The 22,581-nt window shown below is 38.9% G+C and overlaps 1 protein-coding gene across 1 annotated transcript in view; it reads left to right on the top strand.

Annotated features, from left to right (window-relative positions):
• LRGUK (leucine rich repeats and guanylate kinase domain containing) overlaps nucleotides 1–22,581 on the top strand; it is a 51,148-nt gene that overhangs the window by 13,311 nt on the left and 15,256 nt on the right. Inside the window, exons 8-16 of the mRNA XM_042872687.1 lie at nucleotides 65–145; nucleotides 1,588–1,674; nucleotides 3,226–3,332; nucleotides 7,061–7,180; nucleotides 10,226–10,322; nucleotides 11,365–11,478; nucleotides 17,007–17,208; nucleotides 18,146–18,259; nucleotides 21,835–21,992. Of these exons, the coding sequence (XP_042728621.1) occupies nucleotides 65–145; nucleotides 1,588–1,674; nucleotides 3,226–3,332; nucleotides 7,061–7,180; nucleotides 10,226–10,322; nucleotides 11,365–11,478; nucleotides 17,007–17,208; nucleotides 18,146–18,259; nucleotides 21,835–21,992 (1,080 nt within the window). The remainder of the gene's footprint in view (nucleotides 1–64; nucleotides 146–1,587; nucleotides 1,675–3,225; nucleotides 3,333–7,060; nucleotides 7,181–10,225; nucleotides 10,323–11,364; nucleotides 11,479–17,006; nucleotides 17,209–18,145; nucleotides 18,260–21,834; nucleotides 21,993–22,581) is intronic.

Genomic DNA, 22,581 nt, shown 5'->3' with positions numbered 1-22,581 from the left:
TTTCCCCATAGTTATCATTGACTCTGTTGCTGCTAATTTATGTTCTGTTTTTGTTGCTAATTAGATTGCTGAGCTGAGTGAACTTGAAAGTATTCAAGATCTGCCTCTCCTCAGGGCTTTAAATCTTTTGAAAAATCCTGTGCAGGTAAGAAGAAAGTAAAAATGAAGGCAAAAATATGAACCTAGAGCTGCTGTTTTGCGTCACACTAGATTCCATTTAGATTCCTTTTCTGTCTCTGAGAGTAGCCAGGTCATCTCAGGGAGTGAAGATTAGGAACAAAGTAGTGATGAGCAGTTAGAACTGCCAGCATATTTACCCACCTTTCTTTGGGAACTTCCTAGCCAAAGCTACAAATGTATCATGTTTCATATTCACACAATAAATCCATGAATTTGATCAATTTGTTAATACCTTTGTATTCATAGTATGCAATGATTTTTTTTTTTTTTTGTAAAAGATCCTACTTTTGTTTGCTTTGAAGGTACTGTCTTGTTCATGAGAAAAGCTGAAAGGAACTTAATAGTAGCCCTTTTCAAATAATGTGTCTCTGGAATCTCTATCATCTTTTCATCCAGGATTTACTCAGTCCTCGTTTATGGCTCCCTTAATATTCCTCAACTAATGAATTAAACATCTGTTTTACTCAGGTTTTCAATAAATGTGTAGATGTGGCACTGAGGGATGTGGTTTAGTGGGCATGGTGGTAATATGTGGACAGTTGGACTAGCTGATCTTGAAGGTCTTTTTCAACCTTAACGATTTTATGATTCACAAAATGTCAGATATACTGACTTTTGCATTTGTAACTTGTCCTCAGTAATCCAAGATGACTCTCTCCTGACTTTTGTGACTTCTAGGTTGTTTGAGATGGTGCTGAATTGACCTTGGTTCTCCTGCAGTTGCTCACCAAACCATGCTCTCACTTCCCCTTCTCAGCAAGATGGGGAGAAAATAAGATTAAAACACTCATGATTCAGAATAAGGACAGGGAGATAAGTCACCAATCATGATCACAGGCAAAACAGACCTGACTGGGGGAAGATTCATTTATTACCAATTAAAAGTAGAGTAGGCTAGTTAAGCCAAAACAATGGCTGAAAACACATCCTCTCCATCTCAACTGCTCAACTTTGCTTTGACTCTTCTTTTGAGATAGGCTGTCCCACGCCCCTCCATGTACTGAAAACCTTTTTCTCTTTATATGACCTTCTCTTAAGCAGATTCTGATCTTATTCCTTTAAATTACTGTTTTAATAGCTTACATGAACAACAATCACCTTAAGACAGCCATTTGAGTTTTGGTTATTGGTGTCAACTTTTTATTTGAATTTTAATTATTCATTTTTATTGTCCCAGACTTAAATTCATTGTTATAAATGCTTATATAATGCAAATTCTCTTCTAAAGTTCCTGCAGTCCTTCTAAGGTTGGAAGTATTAGACATAGATGATCATGTAGTCCCAGAATAGATAATGCTTTTGGTTCTCCAGCAGTCTTCTTATATCACACTGTATTAAAACCAATTTAATTTCAGCTGAGAGATATTAAATATTAGATTGATGAATCTAGGTTCTTTTTTCCTTCAGGAACAAACAGATTATTGGCTCTTGGTGATTTTCATGTTGCAACAACTAACGGAACTGGATCTCAAGAATATTTCAGTGGAAGAAAAGGTATGTGAGTGTATCATTCTGATTTTTTTCTAAGTAAAGAATGCAAATACAAAAACAAGCAAGCAAACAAACAAACAAACAAAAAACCTGAACAGCTGTGCATGCAAATATAGGATTTTTGTCATTTGAATGTGATGGGTGTCCCATATTTCGGACTACATGATAGACTACAAATTCACAGACTTCTGCTTCTAAATCCAGATATGGAGCATGTGCATGTAAGTGAAAATGCAAAACTTAGCTAAAAGCCATCATGAAATGGCTTGGGTTGAAAGGGACCCCAAGGATCATGAAGCTCCAACCTCCCCCAGCGTAGGCAGGGCCACCAACCTCCATATCTAATAGTAGACCAGGCTGCCCAGGACTCCATCCAACCTGGCTTTGAACACCTCCGGGGATGGAGCATCCACAGCCTTTCTGTGCAGAATATTTACTTAGCAGCTGTGGTTATAATGTGTTCTTTTATGATGTATTCTGGATGTTATAATGATATTTGTTTCCAGGTCTACTCAATACAATTTTCTCTGTAAAATCTTCCTCCCTTAGATAAATCCTCAGACTGCTTACAGTAACTTTCTATTGTAAACTTTTCTTCTAGTGCTGCCATATCTAGAACTGCTAGGGTTAACAGTTGCATATTGGTGTTGGATTTAAGGGAAGCATTCTTAAAAAAAAACGTATAAAGGATCCTTGCAGGAAATACGTCACTCCTAACTTCAGCTGCATAAACATCAGGGATCAAGGCTCTTGTTTAATGCCAGCCTCTTGCTATCATGAGTATGAATGGATGATACCAGAGATGTTGATCTTATTCTTTGTCTCATGTGACAATCTGCTTTCCTTCCACACACATATATTCAAGAAATCTTTCTTTCTTTATGGACTGTAAGAATAAGCCTAGATGACTGATTGAGACTAGCATACAACTTTTGTGTGGTTGAAGTTACTTCAAAAATCCTTTCCTCAGGTTATTGTAGGAGAGGCAAGCATTAATAACAAAAAAAGTAAAATAAAATAAATACAGCCCATTAGAGGTCAGTACCTTCAATAGAATAAATAGGGAGAATCCTTGTAGTTTCAATGCTCTTCCTCCCAGGAAAGGCAGAAATGCTTTGTCAGGAGAAAATTGCAGTTTGCTTACTTTGTTAATACCCATTGTTTCTCTTCTAACAAATAAATGAATGGCTTCAGTCCCCAAGGATTTTAATTTGGCATCTTCCACCAGCACTGAAAGGATGCAAATTAATGGATAATTAAAACCTAAGCAGAATTACCTTGTGTCTTATGTAGCATCCTGTTTTCTTTCCAGTAAAAGGTTGAATATATTAACGATGGTGAGCTACTTCTGGCTACCTTCCATCCATCTATCAGACTGTGTTTAAATCTCCCCAAAACATTTATGTAGCAGAGTGTAGACAAGCCAAATGCAAAGACTGACCATCAAAAGAATGAAGCCCTCTTTCTTCATAGTGATCTTAGAAACGTATTGCAGTTGGAAACAATTACATCACTGCCCTTCTTCTTTCTTTTGTCCCTAAACTCTGGAGACAGGTTGATGCTGTGAATCAATATGATCCTCCTCCAGAAGTTGTTGCTGCTAAAGATCATATGACTCAGCTTATGTATAGCATGCTGCAGCCCCAGAGAATCTTTGACAGGTAAGCTTACCTCCACTTCACATCTGCTCCTGAGGGTGGCACTCATGTAAAGCAGAATATGTTGGCATATTTAGAGGGACATTTTTCCGTCCCTCTCCCACCTTTAAATTAATCTAATGAAGAGGACATGTTCCATCGCATTCTGTTAGCAGTCTGCAAATTAGGCAGATCTTGTTTGGTTGAAATGGATTATGAAATGAAGTTAGTCATTCACCTCTGAAGTCGGAGACAGATTGTCCACAACTCCATTTCTTTTAAACAATCTGTTGAAACAGATGGCCATTTGCACCATAAATGAGAGATGTAAAATTTCTATTTCTAAAAGGCAATTTGAAAGTCTCTAGAGGGAGAAGAGAGCTGTAAAACATTTCTTCCTGTTCTGCTTATTCCTCTTCACGCTACTGGCGTACCGGTGTGAGCAGAATGGCTTTATTTTGTGGCTCTGGGACACGTTTCTGTATTCATAAGGCAAAATTTTCAAGTTTGTACTTAAGGAAGTCCAACTTGTGCCCGTGGGAGGAGATGATGCTGTCTGCCATTTAAAGAACAGAAGGGAGAAGCAAATCAATGTTCTTTTTCTGACATTGCCATTGTCATGCCAGGTGACTTCATTCTGTCTTATTTCTCATTTAGAAAATGGAAATCAGCATACTTTGCTGTTCTGTAGACGAATTATGATAGTTGCTTGATAAGTTTGGAAAGTGCTTTGACGTATGCTGATGGAGGATACAATGACATATAAGTGGTTTGTTATTTTATCAGCTACAGTGGGTGTTGAAATCAGTTTGTGCCCAACATCCTGTCTTAGCATCATTATGGGCATCTTAATTCATAGCTAAGTAACGTGATTCAAGATCCATGATTCAGTGACTTAATTTACATTTTTAGATGTCTGTATTGTAAAGCTGGTTTTATTTCTGGGCTTGATGATGACAGATAGGAACTATCCCTGTGGTGATGATAGCTCTGAGAATTTGTATCAGCCTATTAAAAAAAAAACAGAAAAGCCAACCAACCAAACCAAAAAGAGTAGTTTTACCTAAAGGCATGGATTTCTTCCAATGCAGACATAGGCCTTATTTAAATATTTGTTTATTGGATTGTGCATGTGTGTCTTCATTGCTAGAAAGGAACAACTCTGTCAGAGGCATCGTGTACACAAACATATAAATAAGCAAAGCAATATTTATGCTACTGACCAAAATTGTTAATGATGCTTCGAGTGTTTGCCTATGCTCATCTGGAAAATACACAACACAGTCATTAATGAAATCTTCCTAATGATGATACGTTGCTGTCTTCCACGCTATAAACTGCTTACTGGAACAAGATTGGTGTAGTTCATTTGCATCGATCTTGTTAGATGAGCTTATAATTAATTCTGGTTTTATACTATTTCTATTAAAAATAAAGCCTGAAATCAAAGGAAAAGGTTATACTGTTACTTACTCCAGTCAGAAAATATTAACATAAGTTACTTATGCCATTCCCTCTCTGTGTGCTTGCTGATGCTATCTTTAATTACATAGTAACAGACCACTGAACAATATTATGTATATTTTTTCCCTGACTCTAAATGCATGTGACATTTAAAAAGGTGGCTTGACATAGTTATAACTGCTGTGGGGGGAGTGGAAATTTAATAACAGAGGGCTCTTCAGTCTATTGGGCAAGCACATGATGAGACTTACTATCTGGCTTTTGAGGATAAATTTATTCAGAGAAAAAAGAGGGCAGGATTATTTTAAACAATGAATGTAATTAACCACTGGAACAATTTACCATGGGTACTAAGAAATCTCCACAACTGGAACGTTTTAATTAAAATATGCTCTGACAGAACCCTCAGCGTCAGGCTTGAAACAAGAACTGACTTGGGGAGCCAGTATGATGAAGGGGATCTGGCTAGATGATCATGAGTCCCTTCTGGCCTTGAAATCTATTAATTGTTCACAGCAGTGTATTGCTCTACTCACTAAAGGAAGTTGAAAGATGAACATTAAATAAACCAAGAACTCCTTACCAGATCCTGCTTTTACATTTTAGCGAAACCAAAACTTCTGAAAATAGGTAAGTGGTGATGTAATGAGAGATAGTACTGTGGAAACAATAAAGCCAAGGAATGTGAAGATATGTTCTCTGTTCTAGTAATGGGAATTTATTTAGAGAGAGTGACAATCCCAAGTAAATAGGCCCTGATCTTGCTGTAAGTGTCCCTGTTCCTTGCAGGGAAGTTGGTCTAGATGACCTTTAAAGATCCATTCCAACTCAAAATCATTCTATGATTCTGCTAATAAGCTTATTGTGTCAATGTTGTCTAATTTTTGTAAATGTCACAGTACATTTATGTACAAAACCAAAACAACCTTAGGTCTCCAAATGGTGCTGCTGCTCTCTTGCTTGAAATTAGTCCAGTAAATGGAGCACTGGAGCAGGGTCTTACTTCATTTTACAATTTAGTAACCCCACATATATACAGCCTCAAGCCAGCCAATTTATTAGGTGTGTGTGTGCTATGTCTTCTGTGAGGGTAGTATTTATCTACTTCACTGGAGAACTAGGAGACTGAATTACATTATTATCTCAGTGCTTCTCAAACATTCAGTCACATTACATCCGTATAATCTGGTAGAAGATGGAGTTGTTTTGTTGAACCTAAATAGAGGTAAAGCTATTACTGTGATTTCATTTATTTATTTAGTTAGTTATTTCTCCCCATGCTTGTGTTTGATGGCCATCATTACTTCTTGTGGATCTTGTCCTGTGCAAGGGAAGAGTTAAAAGAAAGGAATCTGTTTTCAGGAATTTATGCTCACCTGCTGTAAATCACATTAAATGTAATCCTAGTGCACAGAGGTGGTTTTCTTCCTTTAAAATTGAAGTTGTTTTAAAGCTATTCATTAGTTAAAAACGTGTGTTTCTGAAATCATTTCAGCTATTTTTGACATGTCATCAAGTGGCACGATCTTACAGCCCAAGTGAGAGTAAAAAATGAGAGTTTAAAGTTGAATTCTATTTTTATATCCCTAAATTGCTGGACTTTCAGAAATGCAGAAATACCATTTATTCCAGTATTTAAAGCTGGAAAAGAAAATTCAAGAATCAAACCATCTGCACAGCATGGAGAAGATGGACCTAAAGTGAAGGCTTTGTGTTTTTGCAATGATTTGATTTCTTTCATTGTAGTGTTATTTGTGTTCAGTGGAGTTTAAGTTTCTTAGTGTCTCTCATTGTACTGAACTGAAGAACTCTTCACAAATTACTACCTTCATCTGGCAAGGTTAGCAAGAATATATGCAGGAGCACATAAAGATTTGTAGGACTGAGTTGGGGTTCACTCCAGGTTTATTGTCCCGATCATTAAAATATTACCATCCCTGCAATAGAATTGGAAAACTCTTAACAAAACCCAGCAATGCCATAACTGCAGAGGCAACTTCAAAAAGACTGTAAATCAGAGAAGATATTGTACACATAATATTATACCCTCAGCAAAAGAGACCCAGGGGTCTTTATTGTAGCATTCTATTCTGTTTTTATGTTTAGAGTGTGTCAAATTGAGCACATGCTTTTCCTCATCTTAATCTATGCTGTGAACAATGTGAATATCGTGATTGATAGAGGAAATTAGTGGAAATGATGATGAAGTCTCTGCAGAAGCTTTATGCAATGTTGTGAAGACTTTATTTCCAACTAACCTAATGCCTCCTTGTTTTCCTTTCTTGTAGCACTCTCCCTAGTCTCGATGCTCCCTACCCCATGCTGGTATTGGTTGGCCCTCTCGCCTGTGGGAAGAGAGAGCTTGCTCATAGGATCTGCAGACAGTTCAATAATTTCTTCAGATATGGGTAAGTTCACTCCTTGAGGTTAAAAGAACACAGAGATCAAGACTTAAATTGCTGGGGTTTTTTATTGTTTTTTTTTTTTTTTTTTTTTTTTCCCCAAAGAAGTTAAAAGTTAAATACAACCAATAAATGTTAGTAGCTGTGCATTTTATCTCTTTGTAGTGCTTAATTGCCTGAAGTCATCAGATACTTTCTTTAAAAGAAATGCCATTTAAATTGTCTTGTTCTTTTCAAAGGTGAATGGCAAGGAAGCAAACAAAAAAGTGTCATTTATGCTCTGTTTATTGATCTGTTCTATCTACTCTCACACATGCCCTTCAGTCTAAACATCTGTTTAGATACGTATCCATTTCTCTTAAATTTTTATAACGTACCTGCATGTAAACACATTAGCATGCATGTGCACGCTGCATCCAGAAGCTAGGCAAGAAGCAAGTGCAATTGCTGGACCAGTTTATTATCTTGCAAGTAGTGCTATCAAAGTAAATGGCACTTTGCAGCCTTCACCACCTGCTGGGAGGAGTAATTCTCCCACTCTGAAAGGCCTGAATTAGGATCCTTTCTGCCTTGGGCTCCCTGTGTATTTAGTGGAGAGAAACCAGCTCTATCCAGAGGGGATTCAGCTTTTGTGAATCACATACCTTTCCTCAGTGCCCATGGATAGGAATTGTGGCTAAGTCAAATCATCACTGTCTGGCACCTGAAACTAGGTGGTACAAGCTGTTCCTTTTGTCTACTCACCTCATTATTCATGGTAGCTAATTTCCAGAGATCCTCATATAGATCTGTGCGCTATATGGCACTGATCTGAATCCCTGTATGCCTCTTATACCATCTCTCCTCTATTTTTGTCACTCTTCCTGAATTGTTTGTTGTTTTTATAATCACACAATTTTGTCTGTTAATTTTTTTGAATCATACCTTGGCCATAGTTTCGTACATATGGTATTTGCCACAATATCTTGGATCCATATTCATGCTGTCATACTGAGCATAATTTGTAAGAAATGGACCATGGGCATGTGAATATTTGAGAAATATTTCTCAGTTTCCCAACATCATGGAACCACAATCTGCATGTTGTTGTAATAACATAAAATCATCGAGGTTGAAAAACAGGTCATCCAGTCCAGCCATCACCACCATGCCCACTAAACCACATCTCTCAATATCTGATATACCTTTCTTGGCTACCACAATATTCCACAGTGAAGAAGCTTACATTCCTGCACTGTTCTCAGATTAATGACCCAATCCAGCACATGGCTATAAATGGGCGAATCAAAAGGACATTGTAAGAGAAGACCTGAGAGGGTTATGCAATTAGAAAAATGTATTTTCTTTATCTTAAAAAAAACCCAAAAAACTGCTGTGTTTTGAAAGATGAGATGGGAAATTACACGCTAATTGAATGTCAATTGAAATTTTCTAAGCACTGTGTGTTGAGTTTTGTTTTGCTTTGTTTTTTTTCAGGAGCATTGTTTTTATACTGTTTATACTATTTTATTTCCTAAAAGTTTTATGCACAAGGGGGGAGGAGGGGGAAGGGAAATAGAGACAGAATCTTAACAGAGCAGATAATTGCAACCATAAAGCAAAGTTGTATTTTAATTATTCAGTGGAGATTTAAGCAATTTTATGGCTTACTCTTTTAAATTTCAAACATTCCACTCATTAAAAATGTATTTCATGCAAGATACTCTAGCAGTTTGAATGTAAACATGGCTTTGCAATTAAAAAGGGTTGTAATGTTTAAAAGTGTTTCAAAAAATAAAGTGAAATTAGACCCTCAAACCATCTAGCTTGTGCTCAGGATTGACCTTTAAAGCTGGATGCGTTCATAGTATCTTAAGAAAAAATCAAGCCTTTGAAGTGCTATTTTACAGACTCCATGTGTAGCACGTTGTTCTCATTTGCCATTGCTTCCTGATGTGAAAAGAAAAGAAAGAAAGAAAATTAATGACTCGGAATAGCAATGCTCTGGGCAAATCCTAGGCTAGAAAAACAAGAGTTGAGTCCTTGGCCCATGTTTTAGACAATACTGACTTGGTATGAAGTGGCTTCTGGTTTTCTATCACTTCCAGCTCTAATCTCTAAGTTACCTCTCCCTGTCTCTTGAAAACCTATTAAAACTTTCTCCAGAAATGTGGCAATGTGGGTGAACCCAGTAGGTGGTATACTAGCATGGTATGTTTTTTTTTGCCATATTTTCCAAAACAGTCCAACAGCAGTTAAGGAGAAAATGCTGTCAGCGTGAATTCCATGTCATGCTTTTATTCCTGTTATCCAACAATGTGAAAATTAGAAGCAAAATCAAACCAGAAACAATTAGCAAAATATCATTTCCTAAGAACATGAGCCACTGAATAGCAAAGCTGGTATTAATCCAAGCTTAATCCAAAATTGCTACATGCATTGACTTAGCCGGAGCTTTTTGGACTGATCTTGTTTTAGTGTTTTTTGGTTTTTTTTTTTGGTTTTTTTTTCTGGTAGTTAAGTTCCCATTTCTGAGGCTTATCCCATTATCCTTACATGGTGACAGGCAATTACTTTTCTTGCCTTGCGTCCCACTTATCTCCCTAGTTTCAGGACTGTATCTCCTCTCGATATTAGGGCACTATTTGAAGATTGGTCTTTGTATCTCTTTCTTAACCTCACAGTTCAGCCTAATTCCTGGTCTCCTTTTCTGTATTCAGGATTCTACTTTATATCATTCACAAGCTGACATAACTGGGAAAAAATGGTTTCATCATTTCTCTATTACAGGGTGCTATGACAGCTTCAGCTCTGGCTATCCTGGGTTGGAGGGGATTTATAGCCAAAATGTAATGTTACATTTAAACTTTTTTGTGTGTATTTATGAGTTAATCTTTCAAACATGCAGCATTAGTGGTATGATTTGCACCTCTTTATATTTCTCATATTTCTTCTCTTCTTAAAAATAAAATGATTTGTAGAACTCTTCCTTTTTTTTCCCCCCTTCCTATCCCATGGCTGCTTCTGTGATTGAAAACAGTTTTTTTCTTTATTACACCATTTATCTTCCAGTCCCTGTCACACCACCAGGGCAGCTTACTTTGGTGAAGAAAACAGACTTGATTATCATTTTGTTTCTCAAGAAGCATTTGACAAAATGTTGAAAGCGGTGAGTGCCTCACTAGTATTCTGGCAGGACTGTTTGCTACAGAGTTAACTCAACTTTTCCATCCAAGTCATCATTCACAGTTATGTGAATGAATATGAAAGCTCATATAAAACAACCAAAAGTTCATTGTATATTTATGTTGTCTCTTCTTCTGTATGCATACATAGGAGCTATTCAGCAGGCCTAATGGTCAGTAGGAATCTTTAAATAGCATTATAAAGTAGAAATAATCTTATTTGCATGTACAAGTATCTAATGCGGGTACAAGAAACATAAATTCATGAAATATCTGTCATCTCCACTCTAAATTTTCTAGTAACCCTGCAGGGAATGCAGTCTTTTGAATTTTAGCAAATTCCCCCTGAAGGCATTGTGCCTCCAGCTATTGTTTCTGATGTCTTTTGCTGCCTGCAATAAAATTTTGGCTTGAAAAGCCACAACAGAGCTCATTATTTGTACATGTGCAAACAAGGGAGCCAACACAGTCTTAAGTGACTGATTTTAATGGTTCTTAATAGTAACTCTCAGTAACCAAGCAGTTTTGCTTACATTTCTCTAGAAATACTGCTAGAAACCAAATTTTCAGTTGTTAGGTATTAACTTTGAAATGTCTTGGCCAATTATGCATTCTCCTTGCAGGATTGTTTCTGTCCTCTTTTCTTTGGCATCTCCCATTTTATCTGGCATAGCCATATGGTTTGATGTATTGTCAAAAAAAAGGATGCCCCTTCGTTTTAGATCCTGCTTTTTTACAGAGGGAATGAATAACCAATGAAAGCTGTAACCTGTCAGCAGCTTGTTTTCAAGGCTCTGGTGTTTTATTATCCATGAACAGCATATAAACCCATACCCTGCAGGCTAGCTATGTGCTCTTCTCTGCAAATGTTGTGTTCCCACTGGCCTTATTATCATTGATGATTTAGTCAGAGAGAAAATCTGTTGGTAAAGCAAGCTAAGAAGTTCACAGTAATTATGCTCCTTTAAGAAAGAGTTTTCATTAAAGTACTTCCTTTGTCATTATACTCACTGTTTTGAATTTCAGGGGAAGTTTATAGCAACCTATAAATACAGTGGCTATTACTATGGACTTGGAAGAGACACTGTGGATTCAATTGCCAGAGAGGGTCTTGCGACATGTATTCATTTAGAACTGGAGGTAAGAATTGATCTTGCTTTAACATTTTTGAATAAATAATTTTGTGAGAACTGCTGTGGGGAGGAGTTCATGCAGTTTGACTAAGGTTTGTTTCAGCAGCCTAGACCTATCAACTTAGTGACTTTAGAGGCATCCTAAGGCCTTACACCAGGCCTGCTGTGGATCACAGAATCACGAAATCACAGACAGAATCGTAGGGGTTGGAAGGGACCTCCAGAGATCATCGAGTCCAACCCCCCTGCCAAAGCAGGTTCCTTGGATGGATTTCAGTGACTTCTTTGGGCTTCTTTAGTGTCATTGGAAATGCACTCTTTGAGTTGAATGAATGGTATCTTTAATTCCTCTGCTTGCATCAAGTAGCTCTCTATTGTCTATGCATGAAACAATACCTACCATTTCCTTTACAGATACCCACATTTAGTCATGTGCACCCCATGGCTGGCATCTTAAAATTTCTTAATCAATTTTTCCCATCTTCAGTCACCTTATCTCCCCTCCATGTCATTGGTATTTCCGTTATGGTATCTTCAACTTTTCATCCATGTTCTTTCCACCTATCCCCAGCTTAGAGAGGGAGTGGTCTAGAGCTGCACATTCTCTAAAACAATGCCATGCTTCTCCTTTCCTGATGAGGCAACAGAGGAGCAATATTTGGGGCAGAACGGTTAAAAGATGGAATCTCTGTAAGGGTTTATTTTACCTTCTTTGAGATTTGTCAGGTGCACATGCACAGATGGCAGAATCTCAAAAGTCTTGCTGTGTTAGGAAACAAAGTCACAACAATGTGCCAAAACCCATCTATTGGAATCCCCAAATAACAACATTTTACCTCGCTCTCTAATTAAGAACATTTCATTACCTTAGATGGTATACTAGGCAAGGGTTGAGGAAACAAAGAGGAAAGGCAGGCTTCATTTGCTGCTAAAATCCAAAGCTCCGTCTATCTACATAAGTTTCCAGAACAAGAGACTCTACGGAGTGCCCAAAACATGATACTGAATATTTCTGTGTTTCACTGTGTTTGTAGGGCTTAGCTCTACCTCTAAGGGATTGCTACAAGTTCATAGATACTACTACACCTCTGGGTATTACTGAAGTTGTTGGAATGGACAGACAGCTAAGAAATTCCTTTGTCACTGAAGTTTTGAGGTCACATAGTTATAATGTGCACTCTCGTATCACTGTGGACTCTTCTAGCAGATGAGAAACAATAATGGTGAGTTATGTACCTGAATAGAAATTATCCAACTCCATTATCTTCTGCTAGGCTCATAACAAAAGTGATTTAGCACCATTAAAAGAAATTTTAATTATGGTCCATAGGCTGAGACTAAAAATTTAGAGCTGTACATTCCCTTTAATCTACAGTATATCTTTTACTGATAAAGGAGACTGACGCAGATTTTAACATTTATATCTCACTGAGTCCACACTTGCAGTTAGTGAAGCTGCTGCAATTCTGACACACAGTATGCACGTTTGCAGTGCTTTTCATTTGCTTGTGCAGCCATGAATATCTGGATAGTAACAGAGGAGCTGCATGTTCCAGCTGAGGGCTTAGTGTCAGAATGGCTCACATGTTTCATTATGCTCCCAGGACTGTAAGCAGAATCATAGGGTCATTAAGGTTGGAAAAGACTACAAAGATCATCTAGTCCAACCATCAACCTGTCCTAATCATGCCCAGTAAGCTTTGTCCCTTAGTGTGGCATCTACCCTTTTCTTGAACTGGGCAACGATTCCACCTTGTACACCTTGTCTCCTCCCTAAGATCATATTCCTTTGCATTTGATGCTGGTTACAGATCCAGGCTGTGGAGTCAGAGGAAATTAGGTAAATGTTAGTTATGTCTTTTCCATAATCCCATGCTGTTAACTGAAGAAACTTTAAATGGATGGGCATCTTTAAGTCAGGTAGCCCTTTGGCCTTTCTTGACCTCAGAACAGGAAGGATCTGGGGCTCTTAGAATGGTCCAGAGGAGGGTGACTAAGATGATCAGAGGGCTGGAGCACCTCTCCTATGAAGAAAGTTTGAGAGAACTGGGCTTGTTTGACTTAGAGAAGAGAAGGCTCCAAGAAAGTCGCATAGTGGCCTTCCAATACTGGAGGGGAGCACATGAACAGGAGGTGGAACAACTGTTTATGAAGGTGAATAATGATAGAACAAGGGGGAATGATCTTAAACTGAGACAGGGAAGGTTTAAGTTAGATATTAGGAGGAAGTTTTTCACATAGAGGGAGGTGACACACTGGAACATGTTGCCCAGGGAGGCTGTGGATGCCCCATCCCTGGATGCATTCAAGGCCAGGCTGGATGTGGCTCTGGGCAGCCTGGTCTGGTGGTTGGTGACCCTGTGTACAGCAGGGGGGTTGAAACTGGATGATCATTGTGGTCCTTTTCAACCCAGGCCATTCTATGATGCTGTGATTGTGGTGGTGAATGGAGTCAAATCCAGCTGGTGACCGGTCATGAGTGGTGTTCCCCAGGCGTCGGTGCTGGGGCCTGTCCTCTTCAATATCTTTATTGATGACCTTGATGTGGGCATCGAGTGCACCCTCAGTAAATTCGCAGATGACACCAAATTGGCTGGAAGTGTGGATCTGCCTGAGGGTAGCAAGGCCCTACAGAGGGATCTGGACAGGCTGGAGAGCTGGGCTGAAGCCAATGGGATGAGTTTCAACAAGGCCAAATGCCGGGTCCTGCACTTCGGCTACAACAACCCCAGGCGACGCTACAGGCTTGGGGCGGTGTGGCTGGAGGACTGCGTAGAGGAAATGGACCTGGGGGTATTGATTGATGCTCGGCTGAACATGAGCCGACAGTGTGCCCAGGTGGCCAAGAAGGCCAATGGCATCCTGGCTTGCATCAGAAACAGTGTTGCGAGCAGGAGCAGAGAGGTGATTGTTCCCCTATATTCAGCACTGGTGAGGCCGCACCTCGAGTACTGTGTCCAGTTTTGGGCCCCTCACTGCAAGAAAGATATTGAGGCCCTGGAACGTGTTCAAAGGAGGGCAACAAAGCTGGTGAGGGGTCTGGAACACAGGCCATATGAGGAGAGGCTGAAGGAGCTGGGAATGTTCAGCCTGGAGAAGAGGAGGCTCAGGGGAGACCTTATTGCTCTCTGTAACTTCCTGAAGGGAGGTTGTGGTGAGCTGGGGGTCGGCCTCTTCTCTCGTGTCATTAGTGATAGGACCAGGGGGAATGGTTTCAAGCTACAGCAGGGGAGATTCAGGCTGGACATGAGGAAGTATTACTGTTCAGAAAGGGTGGTCAGGCACTGGAATGGATGCCCAGGGAGGTGGTGGAGTCACCGAGCCTGGGGGTGTTCAAGGAAAGACTGGATGTTGTGTTGAGGGACATGGTTTAGTGGGAGCTACTGGGAATAGGTGAACGGTTGGACTGGATGATCTTTTAGGTCTTTTCCAACCTTGGTGATTCTATGATTCTATGATTCTGTGATTCTATGATTCTCATATAGAATCTCAGGAAACTCAAAATGCTTTTTTTCTAATTTTCTGAGTATCTCGTTGCTTTCAAACAGTTTCAACTTCTGCATTTTCTTATTCTTTATTTTAAGGTCACTTTTTCTCATTTCACATTAATCACTCAACCTATAGTCTCCACGTAGTAAATTTATTGGGCACACCAGGAACTTTCTGTATCGCTTCTTTATTTCTCTTCCCTGTCCATCCCTGATGGGCTGCCTTCCTATTTCAATGAAGTGTGTGGTCATGTAAATTGTTTGCTACGTTACTTCCTGATCAGAAAGAGACATAACTCATGGTGTGGCTTGAGATGTGGAGGATGTTCCTCGGCTTGAATGTAGGGGTGCTTTCTGCCGGTTGTTTCATCTCTGAAAATTTACAAGCATAGCTGTCTGTAGGTGGCCACATAGCCAGAAGCCAAAGATTTGTGCCCCAAATTCTCCCTTCCATTTTTCACCAAAATTAATAGGATTTTCCCCAGAATTATTCCCTGAAACTTGTTTGAATGTATCAAAATACAGTTCCGTACCTAGCATGCTAAACAAATTAAAAACCAGTAAGTGTTCAGCCAGTTACTGCTTGTTGTATAATTTGGCTTATATTTGACTATTGAATTATCATAGGAAACCCCAGCTTTAAGCATGTGGCTTTCAGTTCTGATGGAACAACAGTGTTCAGTTTTGTCATATTAGTTCCTTTCTATTCCTGCCCACTGTAGCAAAGAAGCATGCCTCAATGAAAACAAAGTAAGCTTCCCTGCATTTTCTATAGTGCAGTAAATGTATGCTCTCAAGATAATTTGTTCATCACTGTGCAATACAATGATTGTTGGCAGTCCTTGATATTGGTGTTCTTCCAAAATGGTCAAAACAATCCTTTGCTATTCTTCTGTAATCTCTGAAGAATTTTGGCCCTAAAAAGGGAAAGGTGTTTTGCCTTTGGTGTTGTTAGCAGGGGGGGTTTAAAATGAGTTGTCAACATTTGAGTCCTTTGCTCAGAGAATATTCATGCTCGTAGCTTCTTTTTCTTTCTGAGATTATCTTGAGAACTTCTTTATGTTTTTGGTAGCATACATTTACACCTTTCTCTTTCATCGCTGGTCTGCAGCTCTGGGCTATATAGGATTCCTATTATTAAACAGTGCTACACACTGTTTTTAATTTGTCCCCCTTTAACCAGCGTTGTCCACCTCCAGATCTGCATTTTTTAATGACTATTACTGACAGTTTATTGCTGTGAGATCTGTACTGTCAGGCCTTTGCCACATCTGCTACTGTCGTGTGTCTGTACTCCTTTGCACTGTGTCCTGTCTCGGCTTCTTCAGGTCTCTGCTATTGTATTAGGCCTTTATTTATCTACTCTATATTGTTATGTTCAGTTGTAAACATCCCATAGTACCTGGAACAATTGCTTGTTACTGCTATCTAAATAAAACTACACTAAGAGAAAAAAAATCAGATAGATACCATATCTGGTCAACAAAAGAAATTGCTGTCACAGCTGAGCCAAGTAAAACAAAGATAAGAGTAAGTCAAGAGATGTCCAGAGGGAGCAGGACAAGCCTTAGTCCTGAAACCCTGAAAACTCAGTATCACAAGCAGTGGCAATACCATATTATAGGGCTCCATGGTTACAGTATTCTGTTTTATTTATGTAGAAGGAGAGAAAAAAGATTATTCGATATATGAGTTGGTGCAAATGAGAGCTGTTGAAAGTTCAGAATTGGTACCTAAATCAGAAGTATGATGAAGTATAATGCTTTAAATCGCTGTAAGAATTTGACTGAAGGGATTCCTTTAGAAGTGTGTTTAGAATAAAGTAGTGCTATTCTTACATTCATCACATGTAAACATTGTGGCACTTCACCTGGAACTTACCTCTTTTGTCAAGCTGGATTCTGGATCTTGAGATCTTGGACTCAGGTTACCAGTACTGCTTTTACAGTGCTTTGTGATAAACAAAGTTGTCCTCAGCTCAGGTATAAATTCAATGGACACTCGGTTTCAGGAACAAAACATTGTGATTTTCTGTTTCATTCTAAAGGGTGTGCGGAGCTTGAAAACTACCTACTTTAAACCCAGATATATCCTGGTGGTACCAATGAACAAAGTAAAATATGAGGGACATCTGCGAAGGACAGGATTATTCAGCAGGCCAGAGATAGAAGAGGCAGTATCCAGAGTGGGCATGTACATCAGAACAAGTGAGGACATCCCAGGATACTTTGATGCGGTAATCAGCACAGGTGAGTTAATCTGTTTTATACTTTAAACCTGACTTCTCATGTTACAGCATTAAATGGACTGTTTCAACAACAGGTGGATCCCATCATTGATTTGCTGTGTTCATTTTTGTCCCGGGAATCCAAACACTCTGTAGATTTGTCAGGAGTGAATTATTTTGTGTCCAAGTTGTCTCAAGGCCATCTAGAAAGGAAACCAAATAATTGAACTCAGCAACACTAAGAGTTGTCTCCTGTAAGAATGTCAAACAGATGTTCAGTGATTTATGTTAATTGTCTGTTAGCTTCTGAGTAGAGGTCGGAGGAGCTTTTGACCTAACAGATCTAATTATCTCTGGACCAGATAGACTTTTTCAAGTGTTGAATTGACGGCTGATATGCATCTTGCTATAAAGGAGAGGTTGCTGCAATGATTTTCCTTGTCGGACTCTTCTAATTAGTAACTTGTTCAAGTCTTCCAGCCTGAGACAGGCAACGCATGAGTGGTCAATATTTCATTAAAACCAGTGTTTGCTTCTTGATATTAAGGGATTGAGGGCAGCAGAAGGTGGAGAGGAATCTTTCTCTAATTCATTCAGCGTGTGCCCTTTTGTTGAGGTCAATTTTCAGTTCATCACAGTGATGGTGAAATATTTATATCATAGTGGTAACAAAAACATTATCTGTAGTCATTGTCAAGGGTTTATGGAGCTTACAGTTAAAATAAAGCATAAAAAAACCCACCCTAAAACACAGTAAACCAAACTGTAGAATAGAGTGTAGAAACTTCAAGCTGAATTCCAGATTATTTGCTTGAATGTGCTGCTTATGAAGAGGAAGATTTTTCAGAGATGAGCTGGATGAGTTCAGAATGCATGAGTTAAGATTGCAGTTTCTGTGATTTGTGACTTTGTTCTGATGGAAGCTTGTTTTTTCACCAAATGCTTATCCCTTTCTGCAGATGAATTGGATGAGGCATTTGCAGAGCTGAGCTTCCTGATAAAGGCATACCTGGGTCTGGAGCCACCTGCAGTTTCTGATAGCAGTCAAAACATGAATAGCAGAGCAGGAACAGGTACTGTGTCTGGGCACATGCTACTTCTGCTTTTATCAGTAGAGTATTCCTGCTTATTTGTTACGAGAATTAAAATCTGTGAATGATGCAACCTGTGAGACCGCTCGCCTCTGAAAGCTTTGTGTGTTTCTCTGTAATGGGTCTCCTGGGCTGTTTCCTCCCTGGGATGTAAATCTTTAATGGAGATCTTTCTTGGTATTTTATACTGCTGTGTGCCCTGAGGCAATAATATGCAGAAAGTAAAGTTACCAGACTCTTCTGAGGATGCTTTTGGGCTGGGGATCTCCCATTCATTCCAGATGAATCACAAGCTGGATATGTGTCCCTGGCTGAGAGCTTTGTGCCTATCAAACTCGAACAACAAGAAAAGGGCATAGCATTGAGAGCTTAGTTTTCTCTTTCCCTCAGGATAGCCAGAAGCATGAAGAGATATATGAAAACCAGGATAGTAAGATGAGTGAAGGCATCTTAAAAATTCACTCCAAGTGCTTTTGGGGTTACCCACTGCAGCATAAACCCAGATGATTGGCACTGTGTTTAAAAGAACCCTTTAACTACTTGAATAACTGAAGATGAAGCCTCTTGATCACTTCAGGCTAACCCAAACACATGCTGCTACAAAAAGCAGTTCTGCCCAACTTACCTCTCCTGCCTGTACGTTTCTAGTCCTCCCTTGCTCTCATTCCCCTGATAGTGCAGTCACATATAATTCCTCCAAAAACTAACCCAGAAAAGAACACACCTGACTTTCAGACAGATTAATTCCTTGATCAACCTCATTCTGTAGCTACAGGGTTGGCTCAAGGAGAGAAGGGTAGGGGAGAAGAGCTTCACGAGTGCTTCTAGAAGAAGAAAGGACTGCTCTTGTCAGAGAGAAGTCCTAAGATTAGCTTATGAGAACCCAGCTCTACTCATGATTTATTCCAAACAGGACACATTACAACCTGAGATAAAAGCAGAAGAATATAGTCTCTAAAGGATGGGAGAAAAAGGAATAAGAAGGAGATATCACAGCAGTAAGATGTTACACAACAGAGACTAACAACAAGCTCATTTATGTGAACTCTTACCTCTAAGAACCTCTGTGGTTTATGGCTCTCTTGGTTAGGTCCATTGCAATAGGAGAGTAATTAGTTTCTGAAGTTACATAGAGCCAATATTCATGACCTTCTGTGTGGCTCAGAAGGCTGCAAATAAAAGTAGATGAAGGAGGGCAAAAACGTTTGAAAATGTTAATGAAGGATAGTGCAAAATTCATCAGTTCATCATTTCAAGTAATTTTGTCTCCTGAAAGAATTAATAAATACTGATTTCCCAGGGGGGGACGGAAAAGCTCCTATGCATATTGTGGTGTCCCAGTGCTATAACAGTGAGCACATTTTCTGAAGAATCTTATTTAATCTTATCTATATAGATTTTATTTTTATTTCTAGGGCTTGCGTATTTGTTTGAAGTCAGAGGGGAGGAATTCCTTGCCTTACTGCCTATAATCTTGGTACTTATTTGTCTTAAAATCACTGGAGATGTTTTGTCCTGAGAGGCAATAAAACCCACCAAGCCCTAACTAGATTATCAGGACAAAAAGGAAAAGGTATAAAGACAAAAGATTTCTATGCAATCGCATTTTTGAAGATGTGTGTGTACATATGTGAGGTTTCTTTAAAGGTCTCTGTATTCCTCAGAGTTCTTTCTGTGAGTGGCTTGTCACTAGTTACAGAAACTTCATTAACAGTGCTACATTTTGGTAATTCTACTGTCTATAAAGCAACTTTTAAATTTACTATGCACCATTAAATTCATTTGGAGCTTCATTTATAGGTGTTTAAATGAATTTAACTATCCTGTTTCTAGTGATCATCCCTTCTTATGGACTGTGTGAAATAATTTATTTTTAAAAACTTGCCTCAAGGTTGTCTTTAAATGGACATTTTTAGTAAGATAGAAGCAGGGGGAAGATTGGTTGTGTGAGATTATGATAGGTTGTTAATTCTCTTTTTTAATGAACTGCTGTGCAAGATCCTTTGCTCATATGCAAAGTGAAAATACTGGGAGAAAATAGATAAGTTCTTCTTTTTAGAAACTTTTTAGAGGAGAAATTTAATACAGTGCAGGACTGATAATGTTTTGTACTTGTGTTATCAGCTTTCATCCACAGAACTTGGTACTATACAACTATTAATTATTTCCTCCAGCAGTCCTGTAGAGTATGTGTTACTATTTGTATTTTACAAGTGAGTAAAGGAACATTTGCGTTAAAGACTGATTATTTGTGATGCTGGGCACCAGCAAGCCCACAGAATTTTTTTGTATTGTGAAGCTCTGCGCTTCTGAAGGTTAGACTCCACCACTTATTCAGTGTCAAAATGAGTGATTTACTGTGAGTGAAACAGAGCCTACCAATCTCACGTCTTGTCTCCTCTGTTTTTAACACCAGAATTCCTGCCAGCTACAAGCCAGCAGTATATATTTAATGGCTGGGCTGAAAGTCATCTGATGACTGTTGAAACTTTTTTTTAATAGGTGCATATAGTAAGAAAAGTAACCATATTTAATACATGAACATGCAAATGGATTGGATATCTTTTTGACTCTCATCTATCCCGATTGTGTGTGATAATATATGACATGACACACAGTACAGTAAGATTAAATGATTGAATTTACAGTAAGAAATGATTGAATTTCTACAAAATGCGCCATGTACCAATAGAAGATATTTTTCTGTGATTGAGTGTAATATTTAGATATTACTTTATAGACAGAATAAGTCATAGAATTGTTTGAATTGGAAGGGACCCTTAAAGACAATCTTTTCCAGCTCCCCTGCAATGAACAAGGACACCTACAGCTGGACCAGGTTGCTCAGCACCCTGTCCAGCCTGACCTTGAATAGCTCCAGGAACGCGACATCTGTCTTCCATCCATTCACCCATTCCAGCTTACAGATTTCTCAAATTCGAAAAAAATTTAAAAATGAAGGAGTTACCTGTATTTTCAACTTACATTTTTGTTTGATTCCTTGCAGTACAGCATATTACAAGTCTTTGGATTTCTTGTTTTTTAAACTTTAGAGAAGTAAGAGAAAAAAAAATCAGATGTCAGGGGGAAGTTCTCCATAGAGAGAGTGGTGAGGTACTGGAACAGCTGCCCAGAGAGGCTGTGGATGCCCCGTCCATCCCTGGAGGTGTTCCAGGCCAGGTTGGATGGGGCCCTGGGCAACCTGGTCTGGTACCAGCTCTAGAGGTTGGTGGTCCTGCTTGTGGCAGGGAGTTGGAACTTGATGATCCCTGGGGTCACTTCCAACCCAAGCCATTCTATGATTCTATGAACAGATGTCCCATTCTAGCTCCCTATCACATTCTGACCACTCTAAGAAAGTAAAAATTCCTAAGTAAGTGGATTTCAGTTAGCTTGGAATGGTTTATATCCTTTGTAACCTTCTCAGTTATCTTTTGTAAATCCAAAATGGTACCAAAAACCAGTTCATAGCTGCAAATGCCCAGGTTCTTTCTGACTGCTGTAAGCAAAGTGCTGTTCAGAATTTTATTTTTTGAGAAGTGTCTTTTCCATGTTAGGTTCAAGGGTACGTTTCTTGCAAGAGCAAAGATTGTCACCCAGCAGAGGAGTGACTGGCAGTACTCAGTCTTCATCTATCAATGAATTCTTGGACTCTTCTGCCAAAAATTATTCAGGAGAGACTTCAGACAAACTTAGTGCACAACTGAGCGCTGTGGTAAGTAGCATTTGCTCTAGTCTTAGGATAGAAGTAACTTATATGGAGAAAAAAAAACTATTTGTATGTCAGACTTTTCTTTCTCCAGAAAAGAATTAAATTCTGTTCTCTGGCTATCTTTCCTTCCAACCATTTACAAGTTACCTAGAGTTCAAGGCAGATGAGTAAGACTAACTTATCTGCTCAATTTCACACCAAAATAAAACCATTTATCATAATGGATTTCATCCAGTTATGCCCTGATGTAAGGGAGCTGAATAGCATCTCTCTCAGTTCTGTTACATAACATTGAAACCTTCCTGTTCAGAGCAAACAGTTAGATGCAGTTCATAGGACAATGAAGATTACTTATGAATGCCATCCCGTGGCAGTGGAAAAACTCATTCAGCCAAGTGTCTCAGAGTGAGTGCTGGTAATGACTGCCAGGGATCAAATTTAAGCACATTTTTCACCTGCTTTCACTTTTTCAATCAACAGATCCAACAGTGTGCTTGGATTTCAAATAACCTCTTGCAACTTTGGCTTCTTCTCTTTTTTTTTTTTTTTTTCCTTCTCAATAGTGTTTTCCCTAAAGGTATTCATTCTCCTT

Source organism: Lagopus leucura, unplaced genomic scaffold, assembly GCF_019238085.1.
Source record: "Lagopus leucura isolate 7727_CA_CO unplaced genomic scaffold, USGS_WTPT01 Super-Scaffold_100008, whole genome shotgun sequence".
Taxonomy (NCBI): domain Eukaryota; kingdom Metazoa; phylum Chordata; class Aves; order Galliformes; family Phasianidae; genus Lagopus; species Lagopus leucura.
The sequence above is the reverse complement of the archived record's forward strand: the minus strand, read 5'-3'. Positions and strand labels throughout refer to the sequence as shown.